Below are 16,675 nucleotides of genomic sequence, written 5' to 3'. Positions count from 1 at the left end.
CACGTCTATTTTATGAATCAATTATTTGTGTGAGGAAGAGAGGATCTGCATGATCTTGTACGTGATGAGTGAACACTGTGAGAGGCTTCTGATGAATGAGTTAAAAACTTAACATGTCTCACGTAACTTTCTTATTTACGCCCGAATAAGAAAAGTATATGCATGAAAAAAAAAAAAAAAAAAGTGGATCCTTTTCTTTTTTGTCAAAGTGGACTTTATGTTTTTTTTCCTGAAAAAGGGTTATGGATTTTATATGTTTCAATTATTGTTTTGACTGCTTACAATTTGGTTTGTATATGAAGCAATATAAAAAAATTATATAGCGTGAACTATTCGATTGTCTAAAAACCATGCAACGCGAACATGGCCGCACAACGGCACGTGGACGCTTTGCAGAACAGCAAGAGTAACGTTTCTGTTCCTTATCATTAATTCACAAGCCTATTAAGTCTACGCTAAAGGAAAAAAAAAAAAAACATCACGAGTGATCTATTAAGTCTCCAAGCATACGATTTGACAAACGCGCCGATGGGCAGTGAATCTAGCGGCGAATAGCGCGGAGAGATCGTTCACGGGCCGTCATATTTCAATGACTTGCCGGGGGATTGCATCTCGCACATAATTACTTTTACTAGTCCACGTGACGCGTGTGTCGCCGCTTCGGTTTCGAAAACTTTTGAAGCGGCGGTTCAATCCGATAGTGTTTGGGAGAAGTTTCTTCCCCCGGAGTATTTATCTCTAGTTCCTCAATCGCAAGTTTCCTTGTCAAAGAAGGAACTCTACTTCACTCTCTGCCACGATCCTCTTCTAATCGAAGATGGCAAAAAGGTTAAGTTTATTTAAGAAATTGACTTTTTACTATTATACAAATTACTCAAAAATATTGAAGTTTTGCTCTTGTATTATACCAGAAGCCTTCGCTTCAAATACAGAGCATGGTAGAGAAAAAAACAGAGAATGAAAAAGTGGAAAACTTCTCAATAATTCTCGACAATTTTGCCTTGCAACATTACACACAATTATATAGAGTGCTACGGTCGTACCCGTTCGTTTAGTAACAGAAACAACGCAACTATCTAACATACACCCATATTTATACACACTAGGTCGATACCCGTGTTACAGCACGAGATTATATATTTTGTTAATGAGTTTTTTTTGTAATTTGTATTTTTGTAATATAGTTTTTTATTTTGATTTATTTTCTTTGTTTATATAGTGTTTATTTATATATTTGGGGTTATACAGTAAATTAGAAATTTTAATAGAATAAGTAGTTTGTAGAATGTAGCTTTTCACGGAAACAGATACACCGTAATATTGGATAATAGTTTTGAAAGAAAATAGACACTCTGCAATATCGAATAATAGTTTTGTAAAAGGATAGACACACCGCAATATCGGATATTAGTTTTGAAAGAAAATGAGTTTTTCTTTATTTTGGTTTATCGTCAAAAAAGGAAAAGTTGCTTGTTAAATTTTAGTCTGAGATATTTTAATGGTTAAGAAACTATTGTATTTATAGTGAGATTAGGTATATTTAGGTTATTATTTAGAAATTAATATTTGATACAGTATAACCTCTATAAATTAATACTCTTTAAATTAATATTCTTTAAATTAAAATTTGATATAAATTAATAAATTTTTCTGGTCCCAAGTTGGGCCGGTGTAAAAAATAACACAATTCGATAAAATAATAAGATAATATTTTCTTTTGAAAATCCTATGTAAAAATATAGTCCCAACAATATCATAAATTAATAATGATATAAACTAAATATATATATATATATAAAAGAAAATTTAGTGAAATATGACTTTATTGTTGTTTGTCTATTTTTTTGAATTCGCATTTTAGTTGGAGCTCATCTCTAATCTTTTTAATTGTATTAAAACTTTTAATGTTGTCTTCTCAAATCGCCTCCATAAATTGAGGAGAATCCTAGTTGGAGTAATTGTTTTTTACATGTAATTGGTTCTAAAGGCACCGTAATATGTTATTCGACTTCATCATTACCATTAAAGATAATACCAACAATTTCATCTAAACTCTAAATTTCTAACATTTATCATTTTCACCAAGATAATTAAGTAAACTATTAACATTAATCCTATTACGATAGTCAAGATTATAAATTAAGAAAATTCTATAAAAATTTTAATCATAATTAACAAAGTATCTTATTTTGTAATATAAAATTTTCAAAATTATGAAAAAATCTCTTCATAAGTCTATATTTTATTAATTTATCCATAAATTAATAATAAATTAAATCTCAGCAAAATTGTATAGAAGGTTACTGTATATTAAATCTCAGCAAAATTGTAAAAAACCCAATTTAATTTATAGTTTGATAAAAAATATATGTTTTAACGGATTTAACTCAAACTTTTTATATATTTAAAATTTTTAAGAGGAAAAATATTAATATAACTTAAATATTTTATAGACCTTCAATATATTATAATATTTTAACTTTCGACGGAGTTAAAATATTTATAATAATTTAAACATTCTATAAAATTTAAATATTTATAATATCTTAAACTTTTTAAAAAACATAAATATATTATTTTATGTTTTCTTTTAAAAGTTTAAATATGCTCAAATATAGAACCAAATTAAATTGTTACATTTGGATACCTGATAAATCAAGTTTCCTTCTCATTTGTACTCGAAACATATTAGTCATATATTTATAGTGATTATCAACCATATTCTAAAATATTTAGTCGATGTGGGATATACAGTACACCTTTTCTGTAAATTAGTTTACACCTTTACATATATATAATTTCTGCGTTTTTTATTCTTTCCATCTATACTAATCATAATTAATTACTATAATTTCGTTAAGGAAATATTAAAAATCTAAACTAAATGATCATTTGTTTTTATTTAATTGTATTAAGTTGATTTGTTGTTTCCGTAAATATCTCACAATATAAAAGCAAATCAAATAAGTTTACATATATATACAATTTCGTATTTAATTTATTGATTATTTTGGAAACAACAAAATCACAATTGATAAGTATTAAAGATTTCTCATTATTATTAATATTCGTAATAATTATAGGGATTAAGTATAATAGTAGTTAATCTTTGATATTTCTAAAGCCATTAAATACTTTGATACCAGTTTCCTTATTTATAGGGATTCTACCTCTGTTTGGTTGTGTGTTTAACTATTCTTGAATCAAATAATATACAGGATCCGGAAATTATTATTCTGGAGAACAAACAAATCCACAAATGTTTTTCTTCTATTTTCGGGTCAGAGAAGATCCACATCCCGACCCGGTTGGTTTTAAGTGATCGATCCAAGGGTATAATGGTCATTTAGATAAATCAAAACTATAGATTAATTTAATTAAATTAAGTAATTCTCTAATTATTTTTAATAAAAAACCTACCAAAACAAAGTCATGGTCCAATTTGAGTTTAATGGGTACTTTAGCTTTAATAGAATAGATACACATATCTAAGTATATATTAAACATGCAGATACAACCGAACTCAATTATCATTAACACTCCCTCTTAATTGAATTTCGGTCTAACTCTAATTGTCTGTCAACAGTTTTGGAGTCTTCATGAGCTTCTTCACGTCTACTACATGATCATGTCATGATTTCTTTGATTTCTCTTGCAACCTTCTTCCACTAACTTTCTCAAAGAAAATCTTCCTTCTTCTTTCCTTTCGCCCTTTCTTCCTTGGTGTATCTTTCTTTGATTAACTCTTCAAAAATTTCTTGCTAAGTCCGGCACTAGAAACATCTCTTTGATGATCTTCTCTCCTTGGCTTGTCATCACTTGGATATTCCCTTTCCCTTTTGCAAGTGGCTGTTTCTCCTTTTTCTCTCTTAGGTAAGCAGCTCCTTTTTTTGATTGGTGTATTCCTTTGAACACCATCAGATTCACGTCTCCGTGACGTCTCATGCGTGAAATGAAAAAGTTTTCACGTCTTCTTCGGTTATCTTCTAAACCGGCAAATGCTCCATTTTTCTTCGAAGTAAGCATCCTCTTTTTGTGCTTGTGCTTGGTGTCTTACTTTGATCACCATAACGTCGCCATGACGTCTTACGCGTGAACCTCCTCCACGTCGTCTTCGGTTAACTCTTCAACCGGCTCCTGCTCCGTTTTTTTTCTATGAGGTAAGCATCCTCGTTTATTGCTTGGTGACTCATTTGATCACCATCAGTTCTCCTTGACGTCTCATGTGTTCCCTTGAACCTTTTCTTGCTGAGTAGTCTAGCTCTGCTCATCCATCAGCAGCTTCTCCATGTTGACGTCATTCTTTCAAACTCAACACCACTTTTTGCTAATTCGCCATACTCTGTTTCTTCAAACAGGTAGCTTCTCCGGTGAGCGTCTTTCTCAAAGACTCCACACCACTTTCTACTAATAAGCCTTGTTTTGCTTTCAACAGCGGCTACATCACGTTTTGCCATATTCTGGTTTAAAGCCAGAATCTTCTCTTTTTGGCCGAGCACTGAACGCACCATCATATGCATCCTAGTTCCATGAACAAAACATAATTTTCATGTGCTTGACAGTGTCGTGAATTCATCCGTGGACACTTCCTCTGATTTTTCAATTGCACCCCTTCGGATGACCGTGTAGGATTGCGACGGTTTGTTCGGAACACTTTCTTCACCACTGGCCACACTTATCTCGTGATTAAGATGTTCTTCATCTTAATCCACACCCGATATCATCGTTTCTCCATCAAACATAAGAATCACTTGCTGAATGATGTTGCCGTGATCTTTGTTTTTGGTTGAACTTTTTGCAGGCTTTGTTATGCTTCTCTTTGTGCTTCCCACTGGCCCTTGAATCAATAAAGCTCTGATACCTTATTGAAGTTTTGCTCTTGTATTATACCAGAAGCCTTTGCTTCAAATACAGAGCATGGTAGAGAAAAAAACAGAGAATGAAAAAGTGGAAAACTTCTCAATAATTCTCGACAATTATGCCTTGCAACATTACACACAATTATATAGAGTGCTACGGTCGTACCCGTTCGTTTAGTAACAGAAACAACGCAACTATCTAACATACACCCATATTAATACACATACACATATCTAAGTATATATTAAACATGCGGATACGACCGAACTCAATTATCACTAACAAAAAATAAAATGAAACTGTGTATTCAATTTAAGTGTAACACTTATTTTAAAAATAGATAAAAATAAAATTGTTGGTGCTCCATATCATCAAGATTGTGACGTTTTAGTTCATGCATCCATTTAATATTTCTGATTCTTATTTCTGAAATTACTTTTTTTTTTCCTTTTTCTGAAAATCAAAGAGCATTTGGTTAGAGAAAACGAGTGGGAAAAAGTGTATCATGTTATCGCCAAATGAGATGTGGATCACATGGGTTAGTAGTCCTCAGCGTTTTTGGCAATGGATTTCAATTCCTGAAGCTAGGTAACTGCTTTTTTTCCATTAAATATCGATTACAATCGCTTATGATGAAGATGGGAAAAAATGTTGCACTCAGGTTTGAAGGAGTACCAGAGCTCCTCAGTGTATGTTGGTTTGAGGTCCGTAGCAGGATAAGTACTCGTTACTTATCTCCTAGAAAACGTTACTCGGTTTACATTGTTTTCAAGACAAAGAATGGATGTCCTGGATTGGGGGATGTGCCGGTAGAAGTTGAAGTTGGGTTGGTGGGACAAGAATCTTCTCAAAGATTCATATACTTTGTTGGGCCTTCGGATCGAAGGAAAGAAAGAGAAAAAAAAGATGTAATGAAACCAGACAAGAGGGAGGATGGGTGGATGGAAGCTGAGCTTGGTGAATTCTTCAACGAAGCAAGTTGTGATGAAATTTCGGCAACTGTTCTTGAGAATAAGTCTCAAGGATTCGAATTCCGCCCTGCCAAAAGCCCGTAAAGTACTATCTGTTTTTGATGATTCCGGTTTATGTTTATTTGCTTTCGGTGAATTTGTTTTTGTTGTACATGTTTTAACAGTAACTCGATCTTTTAAGGTTTTTGGATTGTAATGTTTCTAACGCTCATCATTCTCACATGGACAAATGTCAGTAAATAACTTGTGTTTTGTTTTCTTATCTACACATATTTATGGCTTATATTGACTTTGAATAGTTTAATATTGGTTTCTTATAGTTAAATAAGAAACAAAATTAAATAATTTTTTTTAATATAAGTTGGGATCGTCATATTTTATTATGTTAAGACGAGTTCTTACAAGTCAGAAAAATAATTCTCACGCAAGCGATGGAGAAAGATCACGTCGTTGAAGGTAAAAGAGAGCTTTTGTACAAGTCATCGCCATTTGAGGCATTGCCGGAGGAATGCATCTCCCACATATACTCTTTTACAAGTCCACGGGACGCTTGCGTCGCCGTTTCCCTCTCAAAATTCTTCGGACCGGCGGTTGACTCCGATAGCGTATGGGAGAAGTTTCTTCTGCCGGGGAATCAATCTCTGATTCCTAAATCAATATTAAGTTTTGGAGAAGAAGATACTAACTGAATAAAATTAAATTCTCATTAAGCTGTAAATGTGTGATTACCACCGTTTATATACAAGAGTAGGATTAAGTGAAAGGAGGCTTAATCCTACATAAACTATATAACATACTAAACCAGGTATCTATCCGCTGAAACAGAACAGTGTGAAGGATGGAAGAGGCTTGATATAGACATACGGCCAAGGAAAGAGTAAAAGGGTCCAGGCTGAAGAGCCTTTGTCAAGATGTCAGCATGTTGATTCGCACTGGAAACACTGAACAACTTCAAGAAGCCATTCTTCATCTGATCTCTAACTATGTGACAATCTATTTCAATGTGTTTCGTTCTCTCATGAAATACAGGATTAGTCGCAATGTGTATGGTTGGCTTATTATTGCAGAACAACTTTGCAGGAGATGTATCAGTGATCTTCAAGTCTGTAAGTAGCTGATTTAACCACAAAAGTTCCCAAGTGGCGAGAGCCATACTTCGATACTCAGACTCGGTACTACTACGACTAGTCACCTGTTACTTCTTAGATTTCCAACTAATCAAGCTCTTGCCCAGATAAACACAAAAACCAGATATCGACCGTCTAGTCTCAGGACAAGTACCCCAATCCGCATCAGAAAAAGCATTAAGGAAAGGTTCTGAGTTAGCAGCATAGAAGAGGCCTTGGCCAGGATTACCTTTGATATAGTGGCAAATCTGATATGCAGCCTGAAGATGTGTATCCGTAGGACAAGAGAGAAATTGGCTCAGGTTGTGGACTGCAAAGGTAATATCGGGCCGAGTGATGGTAAGATAAAGCAACCGGCCAATGAGTTCTCTATAAGATGTTGTCCGAGCCGGTTCAAGAGGAGTTCCCATGTCCTTTGTCAGATGCACGTTATGATTCATCGGCACACTACAAGGCTTGCAAGCCAACAAGCCAGTCGAAGCCAATATATCAAGAGCATATTTGCGTTGACAAACAGAGATTCCAGAGCTATTACGGGCAATTTCTAGCCCCAAGAAGAACTTAGGTGCTCCCATATCCTTGATTTTGAAAGCAACATGTAGAACAGCCTTAAGATCTTGTAAATCTACATCATTGTTAGATGCAATCATGATGTCATCAACGTACACCAAGAGAGCAATAAACCGTGTCCCTCGTTGTCTAACAAACAGAGTATTATCACAAGGACACTGAGTGAAGCCTGATTTGAGAATAACACTGGAGAAGCAATGGTACCACTGGCGAGAAGCCTGCTTTAAACCATAAAGGGATTTATGGAGCCGACAAACCGCATTAGGAGGAAGAGGAGCACCACCTTTGGGAGTATAGCCTTGAGGTAAACTCATGTAGGTCTCTTCATCCAAGCTTCCATGAAGAAAAGCGTTAGTCACATCCATCTGTGTAAGTGTCCAGCCATGTATAGCAGCCAAACCAAAAACAAGTTTCACACTTGCTAGTTTAGCTACGGGAGAGAAGGTATCAATATAATTGATCACCTCCATCTGAGTATACCCTTTAGCTACGAGGCGAGCTTTATAACGGTCAATAGATCCATTTGGGTTATATTTGATAGTATAGACCCATTTACACCCTATCATTGTCTTACCAGGGGGTAAAGATACAACACTCCAAGTACCAAGCAATTCAAGGGCAACAATCTCCACATCCATTGCCTTGGGAAAATGAGGATGAGCCATAGCTTGCTTAAAATTTTGTGGTTCTGATTCAATTGAGCATGAAAGAACAAAAGACTGATACGAAGGACTCAATTTGGAGTAAGTAAGAACATAAGAAAGAGGATAAACAACAAGAGGATCTAGATCAGGAAAAGTATCAGAAATTTGTGTAAGATTGCAATGAGCAACAATAGAACAAGAATCAAGAGTAGAAAGATCAAGAGAAGTAAGATGAGAAAGAGAGGTTTTCATAAGATTGCAATGATAGTCAGATAAGTAACCTGGAGCCTTAGCTTGCCGTCATGGTCTATCATTGTGTTGTGCAACCTGTCCTGTGGCAGCTGTAGAAGTCTCATCCGGTGTAGCAACAACACTAGAGGATGACAAGGATGATGATGCAGAGAGAGGAAGTGGTGCAGGTGAGGACAATTGTGTATCATCAATCAATTCAATCTCACTAGGAACAGGTAATGGTAGAATCGATTTACTAAACAAATCAGTAGTATGTAGAGATGGAGTAACATTTTTGAAAGGAAAAATATGGTCATGAAAAACGATGTTACGAGTGATATGAATCGTATTACTCTCAAGATTAAGGACCTTATACCCTTTATAACCAGATGGATAACCTATGAATACACATGGCTCAGCTCTAGGTGTGAATTTGTTTCTATCCTTTGCCAAAGTAGAAGCTTAACATAAGCATCCAAAAGATCTCAGGAAACTATAGTCTGGTTTATGTTTAAAAAACTTTTCATAAGGGGAAATTTTGTCCAAAACCAAAGAAGGTGTTCGATTGATTAAGAAAACAGCAGTGTGAATGCAATCAGACCAGTAACACAAAAGAACATTGGACTGAAACAAGAGAGCACGAGCAACATTGAGAAGATGCTGATATCTACGTTCTACGACAGAGTTTTGTTGGGGAGTATAAGGACAAGAAAAATGATGTATCATGCCATGATCCTTAACTAATTGAGTAAAACCAAGCTCAGGAGCATTATCACTACGGATGACTTTTATAACAGAATTATATTGTGTTTGAACATGTTTAATAAAAGATGGAAAGATAGAAAGAACATCATTTTTATTCCTCATCATATAAATCCAGGTGATGCGAATACAATCGTCTACAATGGTGAGAAAATAGCGATATCCTTCTAGAGATTCTACTGAAAAGGCCCCCAAGTATCTAAATGAATGAGATCAAAAGGTAATTGTGAAAGATTACTACGAGAAACAAATGGTAACTTCTTTTCTTTAGCTAATGGACATATTTCACAATGGTCATGAGAAGAACTAGAGAGTGACAAAGGTAAAATACCAGACATGTATTGTAACTTGACAGAGGATGGGTGACCTAAGCGTTGATGCCAGACACGACCATCGACTTGCAAGGATCCAAAGAAAGATGCAGAAACAGAATTGGCAGATGCTGAAATGTCATGATGCTCCAAAATGTATAGACAGTGAATTAGTACACCTCTATCAATCATCAAGTCCTGAGTATGGACCTGAATATAACAAGAATCAGTATAGAAATGTGTAGAACAATTATCATGTCGAACTAAAGAACTCACACTTATCAAATTGAATTTGAAAGTAGGAACATAAAGAACATCATGCAAAATCAATGTTTGAGTTATATGGACAGTGCCAATGTGAGTAATAGCAACTCTAGTGCCATTAGGGAGTGAGAATATTACACCTGTCACTGGAAAAGTTTCACTAAACAAAGAAAGATCAGAACACACATGGCTAGTAGCTCCTGTGTCAATTATCCAACTCCCACTAGGCAAAAATGAGTAAAGGGAAGATAGACATTGATGTTGAAAAGTAAAAATTTGGTTTTCAAAACAAAGACTAGAAGATGGAAACTCAATTGTCACATTACCAGAAGAAGATGTCGCAGCCATAGCACCATGCTCAGTTATCGTAGCAGACGGATAAGAAGACGGCTGCTCTGAAGCTTTGGCTTGGCTGCTTAGTTGATGAATCAAACTTTGAATTTGGTCAGAAGTAAAACTTCTGAGATCAAGATTGGTCGCATTTTGTGCTGGAGAAGGAACATAAGAAGCAGAATTCATCACTGCATTAGCCACTACACTCGGTTGAGAATATTGTGGCTGTTGAAACTGAGTCTGTGTAGGAAACTGAGGACGTTGCCCTGTTGGAAAAGATGCACGAGACATAGCAGGCTGTGATGACATTTGCTGCATTGGAGGACGTTGAGCATTCCTATGGCCAGGAGGATATCCATGGAGTTTGAAACTTTTCTGAACCGTATGACCAACTCGATTACAATGAGTACAATAGGGCTTCTGTGAGGTCGAAAAGCAGCATAAGCAGTATTATCAGTAGGTCCTGTAAAGGAACCATTACCATTACCAGCATTATCCACATAAGTATAGCCACCATTAGCAGGAGGACCAGAAGCTTGAAAAGCCACATTATCAATTTTAGTAGCCGGTTGAATATTCTTTTGCCTCTCATCCTCAGTAACCATGTGGAAAACATCACCAATCGATGGCATAGGTTTCAACATTAAGATATGCCTACGAGTGGGTTGATACGCTTCATTTAACCCCATTAGGAACTTCGTTACTCTGCTACGTTGTTGCAATTTCTCCCACAAAAGTGCTGCATTACACTCACACTTGCCACAAGTACAAACAGGGACATCAACATAGTTCTTTAATTCTTCCCATAAAGTCACTAACGTAGTATAATAAGTAGTGACATCCATAGAACCCTGCTGCAAAGTACTCAACCGTTGTTCAATTTCAAAGACCCTAGGGGCATCATCTTGCCTAAAGCGAGACATAAGATCAAGCCAGATAGCAGAAGCAGTAGGCATATAAAGCAAACTTTGACCTATCTGCTTAGAAACTAAGCTCATTAACCAAGTAATCACCATATCATTACATCGTGACCAAGAACCTGCATCAGGATGATCATCAGGAGGTTGAGGAATGGTTCCATCAATAAAGCCAAGCTTGTTCCTGACATTTAAATCCATGCGCACAGAACGACGCCAAGAATGAAACTCAGATCCAGTGGTGAGCCGATCCGAAACTAAAACCATCCCTGCGTGATCCGATGAATGAAGAAAATACGGATTCTCATATTGATCTGTTGGACGACGCATCTCGGAGGTCGGAACTGAAGCCATATCCAAGATGAGAGATGAAATTGATAAGAAATATCAAAGATTATAGAACGATTGAGCTGGGATTAAGCAAATCAAAGAGAACCAGCACCAATCTAGGTCAATCAAAAAGAACGAAGCAAGAAAAACATGAGCCCAAACAAAAGATACTCGATCATAGCGATATAAAGCTGGAAAACAAAATCAAAGATTAGCGGAGTGATAGGAGCACTCATGGCTGAAGAATCAATGAAAAAAACAAGCTCAAGAAAAGTGAATGAGAATCAATGGCGGAAGCTTTCGTCAGTTGTATCGCTCTGATACCATATTAAGTTTTGGAGAAGAAGATACTAACTGAATAAAACTAAATTCTCATTAAGTTGTAAATGTGTGATTACCACCGTTTATATACAAGAGTAGGATTAAGTGAAAGGAGGCTTAATCCTACATAAATTATATAACATACTAAACCGGTTAATTAAACCAAGTATCTATCCTAATAATCAAGAATCTTCTCGTCGAATAAGGAGCTCTTCTTCGCTCTATGCAACAATCTTGTTTATATCCAAGATGGTGGCAAGGTATTTCTTATTATTTGAGTTTTTTTATATTATTGTTGCTATTGAACTATATATCATGTTATTGAAGCTTATTTTCAAAAATTAAAGAGTGTCTGTTTAGATAAAAAGAGTGGGAAGAGATGTGTCATGTTATCAGCGAAGCAATTGGAGATCACATTTGATAGTCATAGCAATGGATCTCAATTCCTGAATCTAGGTACTTCCTTTACGTTTTTCGCTACATTTGATTGATATGGATCACTAATTCTGATAATTTTTTGCACAATGTGTTTTCAAGGTTTGATCAAGTACCACAGCTTCTTGTTGAAGTTCCATTCAAGATAAGCGGTGTGATGAATACTCAAATCCTATCTCCCAAAACTTGTTACTCGGCTTATATTGTGTACAAGACAAGAGATAGATTTCACGGTTTGAAGCACATTGGAGTTGGATTTATTGGACAAGGAACTCGTGTAACCAAAAGGTGGGAAAGAAAGAATCTAATCAAACTGGAGGAGAGGGAAGATGGGTGGATGGAGACAGAGTTTGGGGAATTCTTCACTGAATTTGATTGTGAGGAAATTGTGTTGAGTATTATTGAGATTGATTATGCCTATTGGAAACGTGGTTTGATCATTCAAGGAATTGATATCCGCCCTACGAAAAGCCCGTAAAGTAGTACCATGGAAGAGGGCTTGGATGGTTCCAGTTACAAGCTTTTGTATCAATCTTGTATCTTAAGAAACTAAAAAAATAAAATAACGTTTGTTTGATTCATTGATTAATGTAGTGTTTGCATTTTTGATTATGATGTTTTATCGTTCTCTTTTGAACAAATTCAATAAATAGAAAGAGTGTCCTTCGCTTTGATCATGAACAAAAACAAAATTTTCTTTTGTAGACTGTAAGTTTCAACCGGCCGGAGATCATATTTAAGACAATGTGGCATAAGCCCTGAATAGTGTTTTATATACTCCTAAATCTGTAAATTTAACCATAATTAAACCAAGAGATATATATGGAGCTGTGAGGAGAGACATGCGTGCTCATTTGTAAATATATAATTAAGGACGACTTTGCCGCTTTAGGACCAGGCTTTTATATATAAATAACGGCAGATGAGACTTTCGGACTAGTCATATAATGTACTAAGTCTCGGTTGATAATATATCAGATAGATGCACCCATTGGGGAAAAATGTTTCAAGTTTGTCAATGGGGTAAAAACTCGTTATTCTAGAAGCAAAGGCGTGGGAGAAATCATCGTCTCTCGTTTGTCACCTTTCGATGAGTTACCGGAAGACTGTCTATAATATAATCTCTCTTACAAGTCCCTGGGTTGCATGTATTGCGGCGCTTTGGTTTCTAGAACCTTAAGATCGACGGTCTAATCAAATTGTGTATGGGAGAAATTTATTCCAAAGGAATATGCATCTTTGATTCCTGGATTCCAAGTTTTCTTGTCAAAGAAGGAGCTCTACTTAGCTTTATGCGAAGTCCATGTTCTAATAGAAGATGGCCAATAGGTAATACCTAGATACTATTTGAGTTTTAAATTTGAGCCGTCGACGAATATTTTAATTAAAGGAGCTTCTTTATTTTGAAAAAGTAAAGAGTTTCTGGTTAGAGAAAGCAAGTGGGAAGAAATGTATCATGTTATAAAGCAACTCGCGATCACATGGGGAAATAGTCCTCAATATTGGAAATGGATCTTAATTCCTGAATCTTAGGTAATCCTCGCAATATTATAATTCATATTAGGATTTGAATTCTAAATCCAAGAGAATAAAAATAAGAAAATATATTACACACACATGATTTATGTGGTGATACTGATATGTCATAATCAAGATGATAGGAAAAAATGTTGCACCTAATGTGTCATATACAGTATGTAGGTTTGAAAAAGAACCGGAGCTTCTTGATGTATGCATGTGCTTTCGAGATTCGTGGTTGGCACTACAAGAAAACAGGATATTTACGACTACGATTGGCAACTAAACCCGTAGTCGCCAAATTTAGTGACTATATAACGACTGCTTAACCACTATTTTACAACTGCTGACTATTAGTCGTAAATTAGTCGGTTTTTACCGACTGAAATGAGTAGTTGGTTCAATAGTCGTTAATTAGCGACAACTTTACGACTGAAAGACAAGAAAGTAAATTCGTCAGTTAATAGTAGCTAATTTGGCGACTATATGGGGACTACTGCGGCCAGTCATTAATTTGCCTACTAACATACGATTACAACTGTTAGTCGGCCATTTGGCGACTACTAACCGACTAATGAGGTGAGTCGTAAACATGTCGGCAAAAAAGAAACATGTTTTATTCGTTTGTGAGGTTGGTAAGCTTTGTTTTTTTGCGACTGTTAGTTTGAGTCACTTTACAGTCGTTTAACAGTTGGTAAGTAGTCGTCAAAACACTCTATATACCAGACCTTCGTTTCTTATTTCATTCACACCACAAGCAAGAGCATTAATAAGAAAGAAATCGAGAGTGAGAAAAATAAAATCTAGAGTGAGAAAAAAAAAATCGAGAGAGAAAAAAAAATGAGAGTGAGAGATCTTTAATAATGGCGGGAAGTTCTAATTATAGTCATTTTCGGGAGTGGATGTATAAGAGGCTTGATGAAGTGACGGGAAATTTCACGGAAGATTTCAGCACCGAGGTAGAGGAGTTCATGGCTTTTGCAAATAGTCAGCGTTTAGCACAAAATAATGGTGGTAAGTTTCACTGCCCTTGTGATAAGTGCAAAAACGGTAGGCGTCTTCGAGGAGGTACAATTTGGAATCATCTTTTTTGCTATGGGTTTATGGCAGATTATTATGTTTGGTATAAACATGGGGAAGAAATTAATATGGGCATAGGAACGAGTTATGTAGATCCGACGTTTATAAGTGGGAATGAAGAAGTGGGTAATGTGGTAGGAGATAGATATGTGGATATGGTGAATGATGCATTTCGTTATAACATAAGTTTAGATGATAATTATCATCAAGATAATTATCATCAAGATGGTAGTTATCAGAATGTCGAGGAACCGGTACTTAACCATTCCAAGAAATTCTACGACTTGTTAGAAGGTGCAAAAAATCCATTATATGATGGTTGTCATGAAGGTCACTCAAAATTATCCCTAGCTGCTAGAGTCATGCAAAATAAGACAGATAATAATATGAGTGAAAAGTTAGTGGATTCGGTTTGTGAAATTTTGACTGATTATTTACCAGAAAGAAACCAAGCTACTGGTTCACATTATGAGACAGAAAAATTGATGCGCAATTTAGGCCTCCCATATCATACAATTGATGTTTGTATTAACAATTGTATGATATATTGGAAAGATGACGAAAAGGAAGATAAATGTCTGTTTTGTGGTGCACAAAGATGGAAGCCTCGAGAGGGCCGATGTAGAACCAAAGTACCATATAGTCGTATGTGGTATATGCCTATTGCTGATAGATTGAAGAGAATGTATCAAAGCCACAAGACTGCAGCAACAATGAGATGGCATGCCGAGCACCTAACAAAGGAGGGAGAAATGAATCATCCTTCTGATGCAGCGGAGTGGAGGTATTTTCAAGAAGAAAATCCTCGTTTTGACGAAGAACCCCGGAACGTGTATCTTGGATTATGTACCGATGGGTTCAATCCATTTGGGATGTCTCGAAATCATTCTTTATGGCCTGTGATCTTGACGCCATATAATCTACCCCCTGGTACGTGCATGAATACCGAGTATTTGTTTCTTACAATTCTGAATTCTGGACCAAATCATCCGCGAGCTAGTCTCGATATATTTCTCCAACCTCTTATTGAGGAGTTAAAAGAGTTGTGGTCTAATGGAGTTGATGCGTACGATGTGTCCTTGAGTCAAAATTTTAATCTAAAAGCAGCGCTATTGTGGACGATCAGCGATTTCCCGGCGTATGGCATGTTATCTGGATGGACAACACATGGTAAATTGTCTTTTCCAGTGTGCATGGACGATACAAAGTCTTTTTATCTACTTAATGGAAGGAAGACATGTTGGTTTGATTGTCACCGGAGATTTCTTCCTCATGGTCATCCTCTTAGGCGGAATAAAAAAGACTTCTTAAAAGGTAAAGACGCTATGAGAGAGTATCCACATGAGTCTTTGACCAGTGAGCAAATTTACTCTGAGCGATTGAGTGGTGTGATAAACCAAAAACGAAGGACGTTGGTGGAAATGATCATGAAAAGAAGATGCCGGGATATGGGAAGCAACACAACTGGCACAAAGAAAGCATATTGTGGCAGCTGCCATGCTGGAGGGACCTCAATCTACGACATAATATTGATGTGATGCATACAGAGAAGAATTTTTTGGACAACATCATGTATACTCTTATGCGTGTGAAGGGTAAATCAAAAGACACCATCATGTCAAGATTGGATTTAGTGAAGTTCTGTTCTCGACCACACTTACATCTTGATAGTAGGGGTAAAGCACCTTTCCCGGCATATACATTGACAGACGAAGCCAGAACAAGCTTATTGGAATATGTGTAACACTCAGTTAAATTCCCAGATGGTTATTCGTCAGAATTAGCTAGTTGTGTTGATATGGAAAATGGAAAGTTTTCAGGCATGAAGAGCCATGATTGCTATGTTTTTATGGAGCGGTTACTTCCATTTATCTTTGCAGAACTGCTACACAGGAATGTCCACCTTGCGTTATCAGGTACTCATTAATTAATAAATCAAAATTCTATTTATTTATGAAGTACTTATATAATTCTTAATGTGATATTGAAGTTTGAATATAT

The 16,675-nt window shown here is 35.9% G+C and overlaps 2 protein-coding genes and 2 pseudogenes across 3 annotated transcripts; 3 read left to right on the top strand and 1 right to left on the bottom strand.

Annotated features, from left to right (window-relative positions):
• Positions 1 to 461: 461 nt before the first annotated feature.
• LOC104793837 (putative F-box protein PP2-B2) lies at positions 462 to 6,093 on the top strand (annotated as a pseudogene). The gene is made up of 3 exons (XR_015559519.1): positions 462 to 828; positions 5,327 to 5,448; positions 5,522 to 6,093. The product of XR_015559519.1 is annotated as a putative F-box protein PP2-B2 (transcript).
• A 2,379-nt stretch (positions 6,094 to 8,472) lies between these two features.
• On the bottom strand, positions 8,473 to 11,344 carry LOC104793836 (uncharacterized; annotated as a pseudogene).
• An 889-nt stretch (positions 11,345 to 12,233) lies between these two features.
• PP2-B4 (phloem protein 2-B4) lies at positions 12,234 to 12,582 on the top strand. The gene has a single exon (XM_010515698.2). It carries the CDS (start codon positions 12,234 to 12,236, stop codon positions 12,552 to 12,554), a length of 321 nt encoding a protein of 106 aa, XP_010514000.2. The 3' UTR covers positions 12,555 to 12,582.
• A 1,875-nt stretch (positions 12,583 to 14,457) lies between these two features.
• Positions 14,458 to 16,212, top strand: LOC147942109 (uncharacterized). Its single transcript, XM_087455529.1, has 4 exons — positions 14,458 to 14,662; positions 14,705 to 15,084; positions 15,230 to 15,306; positions 15,348 to 16,212. Exons 1-4 carry the CDS (start codon positions 14,458 to 14,460, stop codon positions 16,210 to 16,212), a joined length of 1,527 nt encoding a protein of 508 aa, XP_087311655.1.
• Positions 16,213 to 16,675: the final 463 nt, after the last annotated feature.

This window comes from Camelina sativa, chromosome 6 (genome assembly GCF_030686135.1).
Source record: "Camelina sativa cultivar CO46 ecotype springtype chromosome 6, ASM3068613v1".
Taxonomy (NCBI): Eukaryota; Viridiplantae; Streptophyta; class Magnoliopsida; order Brassicales; family Brassicaceae; genus Camelina; species Camelina sativa.
This window is presented reverse-complemented; position numbering and strand designations above follow the sequence as displayed.